Genomic DNA, 12,359 nt, shown 5'->3' with positions numbered 1-12,359 from the left:
CCCTCCTGCAGCCAAGGGCCTGCTCGGAGGCCAAAGCAATGACATTATGCCGCAGACAGTACATTACTTTGCTGATTCATGTTTTCGGTGACTTCTGCTGAATCCCTATATGTGTCAGCTGTTGTCCGGGTGCTGGGGCAGTAAGCAAGAATCCAGGCCTTCGTGGGGCTCAGGATCCAGGAGAGAAGCAGGCAGTAAGCCTAGAGGCAAAGCCATGTGTACTGTCTTGTCAGGTGGTGACAAATGAGGCCCGGCAAGGGGATGGACATGAATGGCCGGGGTTAGCTTGGGGGGTGGGTGGGGAGAGGGACCTCTGCTGAAGAGGGGATGTGAACCGGGACCTGAGCCCAGGAGCTGAGAAGGGGGATGTGTCTGCTGGGTGGGGGGTGGAGGTGGCCAAGAGTGGGCGTGGCCAAGGCCTGAGGACCAGAGGAAGCCAGGGAGATACAGGTCCATGGTCTCTGCCCAAGGCCATGCAGCCCGGTTTGTTACTAATTCAGACTTCCTAGCTTTTAAAGGAGAGTGCCCCATCTTCTCCCCCAGTGGAGAGATCCAGAACCCCATAATCTACCACTTAAATATACCTGCATGGAAGCTACAAATAAATTGCATGGGTATGCCCCAATTGGCAATAAATAAAAGCCATAAATAGCTTTATGTTGGTTCAGGTCAGGTTTTGCTAACAAATGGGTTGTGCAAATCTTTTCTTCTCCTTTTTCGTTTTAGAGCTTTGTGGATTTCAGAATTGCAGAGCAGGAGCTGAGGTTCTGGAGTGGAGGCCAGTGGTCTAGGGTTTTACTCCCAGTGGGATAAGGAGCCATAGGAGGGAGATGATCTGACTTTTGTTTTAAAGGTACCGCCGTGACCGGCCTGTGGGGAACAGGCTGTAGGAGGTGAGGGTGGAGGCAGAGAAGCCCAGGAGGAGGCTGCTGCAGTGGTCCAAGCACATGTTGGTGGTCTGGATGATGGTGGTGGGATGGCTGAGAAAGGGGCAGATTCTGGATATGTTTTGGAGGTAGAGGCAAGAGGATTTGCTGATGGATTAGAGTCAAGGACAGTCCCAAAGTTGTTGAGGGCAATGGGTGTGCTGTGTGTATACCAAGTATACTCTTTTCCAAGGGCAAGACTTGACTTTTTTTTTAAGGTTTTTATTAAATTACTTAGAGGGCATAAGCAGTGGGGAGAGGGGAGGCAGAGGAAGAGGGAGAAGCAGGCTCTCCCCTGAGCAGGGAGCCAGATGTGGGGCTCGATCCCAGGACCCCGAGATCATGACTTGAGCCCAAGGCAAACATTTAACTGACTGAGCCACCCAGATACCCCAAGACTTGACTTCTGTCCTTTGCCTGAAAACTTCAGTGGCTCCCCACAGCCCCAAACAGTATCCAGCGATGCTCCCGAGGCCCTCAAGCGCCTCATGGTCCAGCCCCCGCTGACTTGGACAGTCTCACTTCCGGCCACTCCCCAGCCCTCATGCTCGGTGACTCAGCCACGCTACACTCCCTTCACAGCCTCCCACACGCTGTGTCCTCACTCTGCTCCCAGTCCTCACGTGCTGGCCTCCCTCCCTGAGATGTGCTCCCGCACCACCCAGGGTCTCCACTGCACCAGGGGGCAGCAGTCACCGTAGGCTCTGTGAACAGCACCTCCTGGAGGTGTGCAACAAGGGGGCTCCCGGGGGCACCCCTCCTCTCACCTGCTTACCTCCCGCCCTTCCCCCAGACTCAGTGAGGGCATTACCATCCCCAGGGCCCATCCTGGGAGCCCACCTGGCGCCCCTGCATTGCCACCACAGTGTGTTCAAGCTGTCTCTGCACCTGCCCCATGCTATGACCCTCCCCCGTTGAGGGCATGAGCCTTTCCCCCAGGTTCTGCTGAACCTGCCTCCATGCCTGGAATGGAATAGGTGCTCAGGTAAGGTTTGTTGATGAACAAATGCATGAGGAATGAATGAATGTCATCCCAAACCACAGCCCTGATCCCCAATCTCTCCCTCTTCCAAGTCCTTAAAACTCTCCTCGGTGGCTTCAGGGCCTCACACACAGGAGGATCGTTCTTTTTTTATTTTGTTTTTATTGTTGTCATTGTTTTTTGCTTGTCTTATCTCTCCAGTTAGATAAGAAGTTCCCCCAAAGAAAGGGGCAGCGTCAATAATAGTAATGACCGTGTCAGCAGCTAACATTTGTCAGGCACTTACTCGTCCTGGGAACCGATCTGTGCCCTTTCCCTCTAGTAACCCAATGGTAATTTTAATTATGGCAAAACCCCTCTGATTTACTATCACCCCACATTAATTGAACAGAGCTTCTCAAACTCAGGCATGCAGCGGAATCCCCTGGATGGCTTATTAAAACATGGATGACTGCCCGCCCCCCTCCCAGAGTTTCTGATGCAGACCTTGCATTTCTGACAAGTTCCCAGGTGCTGCTACTGCTGCTGCTTCCAACTCAGACTTGGAGAACCTCTATTCTAGAAGGTTATTCTTGTCCTCTTGTATGCGGAAGAAACCGAGGCTCAGAGAAGTCGTGTGACATTCCCAAGGCCCCACAGCTGGCAAGTGCCAGAACTCCCGACTCCAGCCCAGATTGCTCTGACACTGCAGCCGGTGCTGCTCATCATGGCTCTGGTGGCTCCCGCTGCCTATTTTTTTCTTCCCCAGAGCAGCCAACCATTTTCTGCCTCTGTTTTATTTTTTCCAACATGAACCTACCAAGGGATCCGTGAGATTGCTTGCTCCCTTTCATCTCCCTAAACCAAAGCGGAGGCTGGCTAGCGGGAATGGTGGTTCCCATGCAGCTCTGGCTTCAGTCAGCTGGCTGGGATCTGACGCTTTCCCGAGGACGCGGGTGTAGATAACAACCAAGCACCTTGGGGAGGATGCCGAGTGGCGGGTACAGCTGCTTTGAGCTCAGAGGGCCCTTCAGGTTGTGAGACTGGTGGAGGGACTGGGTATTTCTAACTCCCTGGGTTAGGGACTTACCAGTAGAACATTGTCTGTAATCTTCCCCAGCTCAGACAAGAGAAAAATATGTCCCTGCTCCCTTAATTGGGCACTGGGGTTCATTCGGTTCGGCCATTTGTTCACTTGTCAGACATTCACTGCGTTTATTTTTGGAATATTTAGGGCTTCTCTGATTCATTTATTCATCTGAATCGAGCCCAGCTCAGTGCCAGGCCTTAAGTCGGTGGCGGGGAGGGGCATTGCGAAGGAGAGCAAAGAAGACACCAGCCCTGGTCTCGTGGCCCTTTTGATTCGGTGTTCATTCATTCAACACTTAGGGCATGCTGACAGTGCATCAGCCCATCATGGGGTGTCAGGGCTCTAGTGTGGAGCCCGTGATCCATCCAGAGGCAGGTCACCAAACAAGCTGGGTGGGAGGTTGATACACAATGTGATACAGGTGCTGGCTAAATAAAATTAAGCTGGGCAAGGAGCAGGGCAGGAGGTGGGGTGCAGTGGGTGGTCAGAGAAAGCTGGTCTATGGAGGTGACATTCAGAAAGTAGCCGAAGGACGGGAAGGCTCCTTCCATAGGAATATCTGGGGCAAGAGTAAGCCAGGCAGAGGGAACAGCCAGTGCCAAGACCCCGAGGCGGGAGCAGTTGGACATGTTCATGGAACACGGAGGAGGCCAGGGCAGCTGGGCTGGAGCAGGCAAAGGGAAGAGACGGGAGACTAGAACATTCAGGGAGGGCCAATCACATGGGTTCACCATTCTGAGTATGGAGCTGGATCTCACTGTGTGGTGACAAGGGTTTGAGCATTCTAAACAGAAAATGCCATGACATCACCTATGCCTTTTCCATGTGGAGAATGGCACGCTGAGGGGTGGGAACAGAATCAGGGACACCAGGGAGGAGGTTCTTCAGGAATCTACAGAGCTGAGATGGTGGAGGAGACTTGAGTCACTGGGTTTGATAAGGATTTTGGAAGCAGAGTCAACAAGTGTTGTGATGGGTTCACACCATGGGTTGTAAAGGAGGACAGAGGAAAATCTGGGAAGATTCCCACTTTTTAGCCTGCACGCAGGGATGGATAATAGCAGCTCCATTCTCAGAGATGAGAGAGACAGACACAACAAAATGGATACTTGCTTCTTGTCTGCAGTATTGTTCTGAAAGAGAGGAACCCAGTGTTCTGAGAATGGATGAGGTTCAGTGAAGGTTTCCCCAAGAAAGGACTGTTTGAAATGAAATTCAAGGAAAGAGAAGCAGTGAAGCAAATGAAGAGGCAAGGAGGAGGGCCACATGTGCAAAGGCCCTGGGACAGTCTGACTGTCTTCATTCCAAGTCACTTTTATGTGCCTGTACCCACGTGCTGAGGATGCATAACAGGCAGGCGGCAGGTGGACACATATGCCAGCTGGGAAAAGAGGCAAGGAGGCTTGAAGGTGTCATGGAGGGGCAGCCCAGCTAGCCCAGCACTGTCAGAGAAGATTTGCCAAGGAGGTGACACCATAGTTGAGTCTTGAAGAATGCCCAAAAGTTAGCAGAGAGAAAAAGTGGTCGAGGGTGGCTTCCCAGGCTATTGTTATTGCAAAGTATGTCTCGTTGAGTAGCCGTTGTGAAATATTTGGTGGTGGAAATGTGAGTAAATAAGGCCGAGGCAGTGAAAGGGCCTGGACAGTCAGCAGGGGCCAGCCCACAAGGGGCTTATGAGCCGGGCGATGGGTTTTACTTGAACCAGAGGCAGTGGGGAGCCTTGGAAGGGTTGGAATTAGTAGGTAGGGGTGCGGATAGAGATCTTCGTGATCTTCCTTAGCAGCCGGTGTCCCTGCTCCCAGAGGGCTGTTTCTGTGGCCACGTGGGGCTTGTCATGCCCCAGAACTGCTTTCTGAGCCAAGATCTCATGCCAAATCCATTAATAACCCTGCTGCCAAGCCCCATTGCTCATTTCTGACATTATCCAGGCTCACATCCCCAGAGTTGCCGGCCTGAGAATTTACACAACTCCTGCAGAACCGTGGCTCTGGTTTGCTCACCACCTTGACTGTGACCCTGCAGTGAGCCGAGCCATGGCCTCCAATTACAGAATCAAGTGCATGAACAGCTTCTTTGATTAACCAGGACACTGTTCCTTCCCTTTTATTTCTTTCTTTCTTTTTTTTTTTTTTTAATGCTAAGACCTAGATGTGTAGAATATAGAACATGTGGAAAATATGGGAAATAAAAGGAAGGGGCGGGGGGCGAAAGCCTCTCAAAGACCACTGCTGTTAGCATTTTACTATGTTTCCTTGCCGTGTTATCCACACATTTTTAGAATTGAGATCGTTCTACAGAGGATGTTGCCTTTTCACTTATCATTTTAATGTAATCATTTGTAATAAAGAAAAAATCTCATAAACCTTTTAAATCTTCATCTGTGACTCTATCCTTATTTCCTTAACCAGTCCCAATTGGCAGAGCTGTAACATATAAACCTTCCTCCTTATCCTGCTTTGTGGCAAATGCCTCTGTGCACAAAGCTTTTTCTGTATTTTGAATTACCCCCAAAATGTGCGTTTATGAGTCAAAAGATGAGGACACCTTCCAAGATCTTGATTTTGCCAGGCTGCTTCCCAAAAGGGTTCTATGGGTTTGCCCTTCCCACCAGCAATGTATGAATGTATCTGTTTTCACCATACCTTCCCTAGCACCCAGTAGTTTAACTTTTAAAGATCTTGCTGAAAAATGTAGGTTGGGGGAAAAAAAAAGTGTACTGCTTAAAATTCCTTCTTAGTGAGAGTGACCCTGTTGTCCAAACATTTGATAAACAGTTGTGTTTCTGTTGAGACTTGCTCCACCCGTATAGAAAATGGGACGAAATGTTATGCTTACTGATTTGCATGAGCACTTGAGATAGTGAGGATATTTTTATCTGTGCGTCTCTTTCCTTTTTAGGTTGCATGAGCCCGAGAAGAACACCAGAGAAATAACCCAGGTACAGTCCTTGGTGAGATGCCCTTCCCGGGAATGTTGATGGTGTGATTTCCTTGCCTCAACCAAAGTTCCAGATCCTGTTCTAAATTAAGAGTCCTTCCCCAGTGCGGGGAGGGGGGCCAGAGTGGGATGGGGAGACTGGGGGAGCCTGACATTTCTGATTTCCCCCTCATCCTCTGCACACTCTTTCCCTCTGCCTCAATCAGGAGAGAGGTCACAGCCTCCTTGACCCAGCACACCCATCGCACAACTCCAGGGGGCGCTGTCCACAGTTTGCTCACTAATTGCCTTGTGCAAGGGCATGCTCACTTTCTGGTGCTTTCTCAACACTGCTAACGCAATTGGACAGACGACATGGTTGGCCTGATTCCGAGAAACTTAGCCCTGCTTTTCTCACTGGCTGATGCCATCAGACCTTGGAGGTACAGGGCTCCTCTGCCCTGAACCTGGAGCGAGAGAGCACCAGGTGTCCTTGACATTTCCTGGGCTGTTGTCGTTGTCTTAGACACAATCTGTTGTAGAGAGGGCTGTTAAAAGACACAGCATTTGTAGGCCTAAACACCGTGGCCTGCTCTCCTGCCTCAGTATGGCCCCCAGTGGGGCTCAAGCTCGAGGGGTAATTAGAAAACAAGGCGTTCTCCCCAGCCATTTTACCTCCAGACTTCTTTCTGGAACTTTCGGGGTAAAAGATGACGGTGAGAACTGGTCATGGAAACCTGCCCAGAATTCACAGCCCACCAAGACTTCCTGACGGTGAACGAGGCAGTCACAACCCAGCCCTTCTGGAGCTTGCCACCTTGTGTCTAGACTCCCCAGTGCCAGATGCCAGCCCTTGCCAGGGAGGGAATTTAGTGCTGCTAGTGTGGGTTTCCCAGAGAGAAGTTGAGTGAGTGTGCAGACTGCGTGGGGAGACCACATTCTAGGGTCCCACAGGCTTGGGATCCTTTCCAGCAGTATGACTTTGACCAAATTACTTAACCTCTCTGGGCTTCAGTTTCTTCACTTGTAAAATGGGGTAATTCCTATCAAGAGGCTGAGATAGGGCCTAGAGAAGATGGTCCATGTGATAGCATGGAGCCTGCAAGCCCTCGGGAGCTGAGTCTGTGGTGATCACCACACACCAACTAGGAGCATTGGTTGCTGTCACCCCCTCCTCTTCTACAGCATAGGTGTGGGGCACAGGGGGAGCAGAGTTTGTGATTCATGGTGAGTAATGTTAAGGTGGCAGTTGTGAGTGAGAAGATTAGCACCTGCGAGATGCTCGAGTTTGCTAGGTGGTTGATGATTGCTAATATTTATTGAACATACACGATCACTCGCTCTGTGACAGGCTCTGTTCTAAGAGCTTTATCTGAAAAAAAAAAATAAGAGTTTTATCTGGGTGATCATATCTGATCTTCACAGGGACCCTGGAAATAGACACTAGTATATCCCTGCTTTACAGATGGGGAAGCCAAGGCCTAGAGGAGTCAAGTGAATTGCCCAAAGTCCCTCAGCTAGAGGGAGCACAACCAAGATTCAAAGTCCAGGCTTCTTACTGCATCTGCTACCTGGGGGCTCCTTCTCACATGCTTCTATCCCTTTTCTTCCTGAGTGAGGCTGAAATTGCTGTCCATCTGTCCATTCATCCATCCATCCATCCATCCATCCATCCATTCATTCACTCATTCAACACTGATGAGGCTTCTTCAATGCCAGCCTTGGTTCCTGCATTATAACAGATACCTAGTGAATAGATGTTGAAGAAACCAGTAAGTGAGTGAATACCTCCACCCACTGGGCGTTGGGATCTACTCAGACCCCCCCACCGACTCGGTCCTGGGTGGTGGGTGCTGTAATGGAGAAGCATGGATTGGGGGCCCTGGAACCAGCCAAGGGCAGGGTCTTAGGATAAAGCAGTGCTTTTTCTGGAATGTACAGGGTGGGGTGGGTTTCATTTCAAGGAGAAGGGGGATGGACAGCAGGCAGAGGGAAGAGCAGTGAAAAGGCAGGCAAGAGCTTCCGGGGGAGGGACAGCAAGGCAACACTGAAGTGACCCCACAGGTGTTCGGGAAGCTCCTTCAGGCCATGAGAGTAGTGGAGGGGTCAGGCTGGAAACAGGGAACCTGGGCCAGATTAGAGCAGGGTGTGAATTAGCGCTGAGCCAGTGGGGTCCAAGGGGAGCCAGAGGCATCCAGCCTTGATGCCAGGGGGTGGATGAGCGGCGGGAGGCTCCAGAATGAACTTCTTTCCACTACATTTAGATCCAGGACAACAATGACATCACGTATGCAGACTTGAACCTGCCCAAGGGGAAGAAGTCTGCCCCCCGGGCCGCCGAGCCCAACAACCACACAGAGTATGCCAGCATTCAGACTGGCCCGCCGCCCGCGCCCGAGGACACCCTCACCTACGCCGACCTGGACATGGTCCACCTCAACCGGGCTCCCAAGCAGACGGCCCCCAAGCCCGAGCCATCCTACTCGGAGTACGCCAGCGTCCAGGTCCAGAGGAAGTGAATAGGACCATGGTCGTCTCTAGGGTCTGTCCTCATGAGCCTTCCTGTCCCATGTGGGACAGCCGTGATGGGGACAGCCAGCCCAGTTCCCAGAGGGCCGGGATGGTGCAGGCCCTGGGACCCCAGGATGAGGCTGGCTCTTGTTTCCCCGACCCGCCTGGCTCTCCAGCATTTCCAGGGCAGCCACAGTCCCCCCACATGGCCACACATGGAGGCCAATGTTGCCAGACCCGCCGGGGGACCGACCTGGGAACTGGCCAGAGCTGCTGGGGGTCCGGGAATCCTCATGCCTGTCTCCATCAACATGTGGGTCTTGGTCATGGTCTTGGAGAACCTGACCTCGCCCTTAATGCTCTGCAGCCTGATCTTCCGGGATGAGGAGGGAGAGAACCCCACCTCCTTTCACTACCACCCAACTGAGGCTTGGGGAAAATTTTCCCTGTAGATCGAACTGCCCCATCCATGGAGAAGCTGGAAAAAAAATTTAAATTAAAAAAAAACCTCTGGGACCCGCATCCCAAGACTTGGTGAGATTGCTGCCAATAGTCCTAGCCTCCCGATCCCAGGACTAATGAGGCACAAGCCCTGGGGGAGGGGAGGATCCTCCAAGGAACTCCCACACAACCACCACCACCACCACCACCAAGGACTGAGTAACAAAGCCCTTCTCCTCCTGGTGGCCCTCCGAGACTCCTTGAGGACCCATCATCCCAACCGTGAAGCTCCACGTGGCCCCTCCTCTCCTTTCTAGACCTGAGCTTGCTTCCTCCAGCTCGCACTAACTCAGCAACATCTCGCTGTGGACGCCTGTAAATTATTGAGAAATGTGAAATGTGCAATCTTGAAACTGAGGTGTTAGAAAATTTGATCTGTGGTGTTTTGTTTTGTTTTTTTTTTTCTTAAAATGACAGCAACGTTATCTTGGCTCTTTGTCATGTGTTGAAGTACCTGGTTGGGTCTTGTGCGGTCTAAGGTTTACCAGTTGATTGTCCTGGAGGGATCTTCTTACAGCAGAAACCGAGTCCTTCCCCGTCCCAGACCCTGAGGATGGGGCAAGGAAGGTCGTGGTGTGGCTGCTCCATGGAGGTGCTTAGCCTTCTTTCTCCGGGACAAAACTGGCCACGTCCTCAGCTGAGCCACGTGGCTGAAACTGCTGCCTTCCGTGCCCCCAGTGTGCTAAGTCCAAGCCTGCCCACTACTTCTCCAGGCTGCATCCTTCACAGGGCAGTCTTGTCGAAAACTGAGGCCTCAGTCTTCTCATCCAGAAAGAGGAGAAAGATGCCCCCATCCCACCCCACCCCCGCTCTCTGCCATCTCACAAGTGCTGGATGCCGTGCAGGGGAGGGAAGCTATGCCTGGCTGTTGTTCCCACCCTTTAGTGACTGCTCCCATTCCAGCTCACTGAGCTGATCCCTGTAGGAGGAATCTTCTGTTTCTGCTCTCATATCCTTTCGAGATCAAACTGGAATAAATCCAAGACAGGATTTTGGGCAGGAGGTTGGGCAGATGCTGCGACCTCTTACCCCTGACGCCCTCATATCCTTTCGAGATCAAACTGGAATAAATCCAAGACAGGATTTTGGGCAGGAGGTTGGGCAGATGCTGCGACCTCTTACCCTGACGCCCACACTTCCAATGGGGTGAAGGGGGCCTGGCTGGTCCCAGGGCCAGCATGTGTTGCACGCCCTGTTTATTCAGTCTTCACGTATCACCGACCTACTGTTGGAGCTGAGAGGTTCATATTCTCTGCCCCCCTGGGTCCTGCCATTTGATGTCCCAGGGACTCCAGGCCATCAGAGCGAGAGGCTGAGCCATCTTGTCCATCAGCAGGTCCTACGCATGGAACACCGGGAGCTCTGCTCAGACCCAGTTCTCTGGGGACGGTGATTTGGTGTTTTACATGATGGCATCCAGGAATTGGCTGAGCCAACAGGCCATGTGGGCCGCTTTGGCCCAGTGAGCCAGTTTCTCTGTGGCATCTGGGAGCACAGCGGTGCAGCCACCTGGCTCAAGCTATTTCCAAATTCCAAAAGGATGGCTTGTAAACCTTGGTCTCCCTCTCTTCTGCCCAGAGAAGGCACATGTGCTTGAGCGTGCACACGTGTGCACACATGCACACACACACATACACACACACACACACAAACGGAATTTTAAGAGAATGTTTTCTTGGTGCCATTTTAATTTAATTTTATTTTGAATTTTGGAAGGGGAGTAAGGGAATGAGGCCAAGGAAGTTGTGCAGCTTTTAGCTCCGGCCTGGCAGCCTGGAGATTCCCATACCTTGTGTATCGAACCCCAGGAAAAGGAAGAGGTCGAAACAACACTGCGGAAGGAGCGTGGTTTCGGGAGTTTATTTTAAGACTGCTAGGAAGGAAACAGGCCCCATTTTGTATATAGTTGCAACTTAAACTTTTTGGCTTGCAAAATATTTTTGTAATAAAGATTTCTGGGTAACAACAACCCCTCGGATGTTGAGTGTCTTTGTCTTTGGGAATGGGGGCCCCTATCCCCAGGAACCTGGGAGAAGATGGTGTATGGCCTCGGGGATTGGAGGCTGAAGGGTTTGGGTCTCTCTCTTGGGTTTTCTAGACACAAAGACTTTGTTTCGCCTTGCTCACAGGGAGTCGGTGGAAAGTTGTGCTCCAGACACCTGTGGATGCGAAATCCCGACCGACAACCACATTTGAATCCTGGCTTTGCCATTTGGCAGAGGTCAAAGAGCTCACCTCCTTCCGGACACTCAGACTCACTATGTCATTGATGCAATGGAGACAGTCATACCCCCAGCCAGGGTTCTTGTGCAGATCAAAGGGATGCCGAGCCCCACACTTGGCACCTGCCTGCCTCACTAAGTGTCGGTCTTCCCTTCCCACCCCAGACATTGCATAGCTGGGACTAGTCACATGTCCCCACCTGTGGGATCATGTACAAGTGGGTCACCCTCTGGGAACCTCACCTCCCCCTCCACTGAATGCAGAAACCCAGTGCTGGCCCTAGAATATTCTTGCCAGATGCTGGCATATAATAAGTGCTCAATAAATTTGGCTTTCTTAGCTCTCCTCCATTAGAATATTAATAATATTAATGACTGAAATAATAATGGTCATGATATTAACAAGTCATGTTTACTGAGTGTCAGCACTTGCCCTTGATGAGCTTCTTCAAACCTCACGACTTAAGGTAGGAAATATTCCCGACCCCGTGAATAAGGAAGGCACAGGAAAGTGGTAGAATGTATGCAGGGTCACACAGCTGCCGAGTGACGTCGCTGAGACTCCGGCTCCAGCTGCCCAACCCCAGTGCCCAGCTTCTGCGCCCTGAGTCAACAATTAAGACCTCATGTATTGGCACTGACCAGGCTATATGGTAAGGAATGCCCCGGCATCTCACAGTCCTTATCTCATTTAATCCCCCCCAACCACCAGATGAGGCTGGAACTCTTGTCATCCCTGTTTTACAGATGAGTAAACCGAGGCCCAGAGAAGCTAAGTCATTTCCCCAGTGTCCCGTGGCAGAGTCTGGCTCTTCCTCATCACATCGTACTGCCCTGTTCCCTTCTCAGAGTGGCCAGATAGCCGTGGCTGTGCCCATTTGGCCGGGAAAGAAGGTGGAGGTGTAGGAGATGCGTGGCACCCCTCCAAGCTCATGCAATGAACCCGTCATCAAGTTGGGACTTGCACTTGGATCTGCGAGCCCACATGGGATCATCCTTGAGCCTTCGGCCTGACCCCGTGATCAGGGACCTAAGGCACGTAGGGCAAAGGAGACTCCAGCAGGGCTCAGAGAAGTCACCTGCCTCGCAGGCCAGGTCAGAGAGCTGAGCTCTCAGCTGCCCTTGGGGCCCAACCCGGGCAATTTGTGTGCTGCTGGCGGGGATAAGGTGTTCAAGGCATGCATCCAGGCCGAGTGGGCAGGGAAGTGCCTTGCATTTTCTGGGAAGGTGGG

The 12,359-nt window shown here is 51.8% G+C and overlaps 1 protein-coding gene across 3 annotated transcripts in view; it reads left to right on the top strand.

The window, feature by feature from the left end:
- Window positions 1-10,874, top strand: part of LOC112673703 (tyrosine-protein phosphatase non-receptor type substrate 1-like) — a 41,131-nt gene extending 30,257 nt beyond the window's left edge. The window contains exons 8-9 of one of the 3 annotated variants that reach the window (XM_025469535.3): window positions 5,876-5,915; window positions 8,158-10,874. In XM_025469535.3, the coding sequence (XP_025325320.1) occupies window positions 5,876-5,915; window positions 8,158-8,412 (295 nt within the window). In that variant the 3' untranslated portion in view covers window positions 8,413-10,874. Of the gene's footprint in view, window positions 1-5,875; window positions 5,928-7,512; window positions 8,130-8,157 lie in introns of those variants that run through there. The other 2 variants (XM_025469532.3, XM_049100229.1) reach the window with 2 other exon arrangements.
- Window positions 10,875-12,359: the final 1,485 nt, after the last annotated feature.

This window comes from Canis lupus, chromosome 24 (assembly GCF_003254725.2).
Source record: "Canis lupus dingo isolate Sandy chromosome 24, ASM325472v2, whole genome shotgun sequence".
Lineage (NCBI taxonomy): Eukaryota > Metazoa > Chordata > Mammalia > Carnivora > Canidae > Canis > Canis lupus.
The sequence above is the reverse complement of the archived record's forward strand: the minus strand, read 5'-3'. Positions and strand labels throughout refer to the sequence as shown.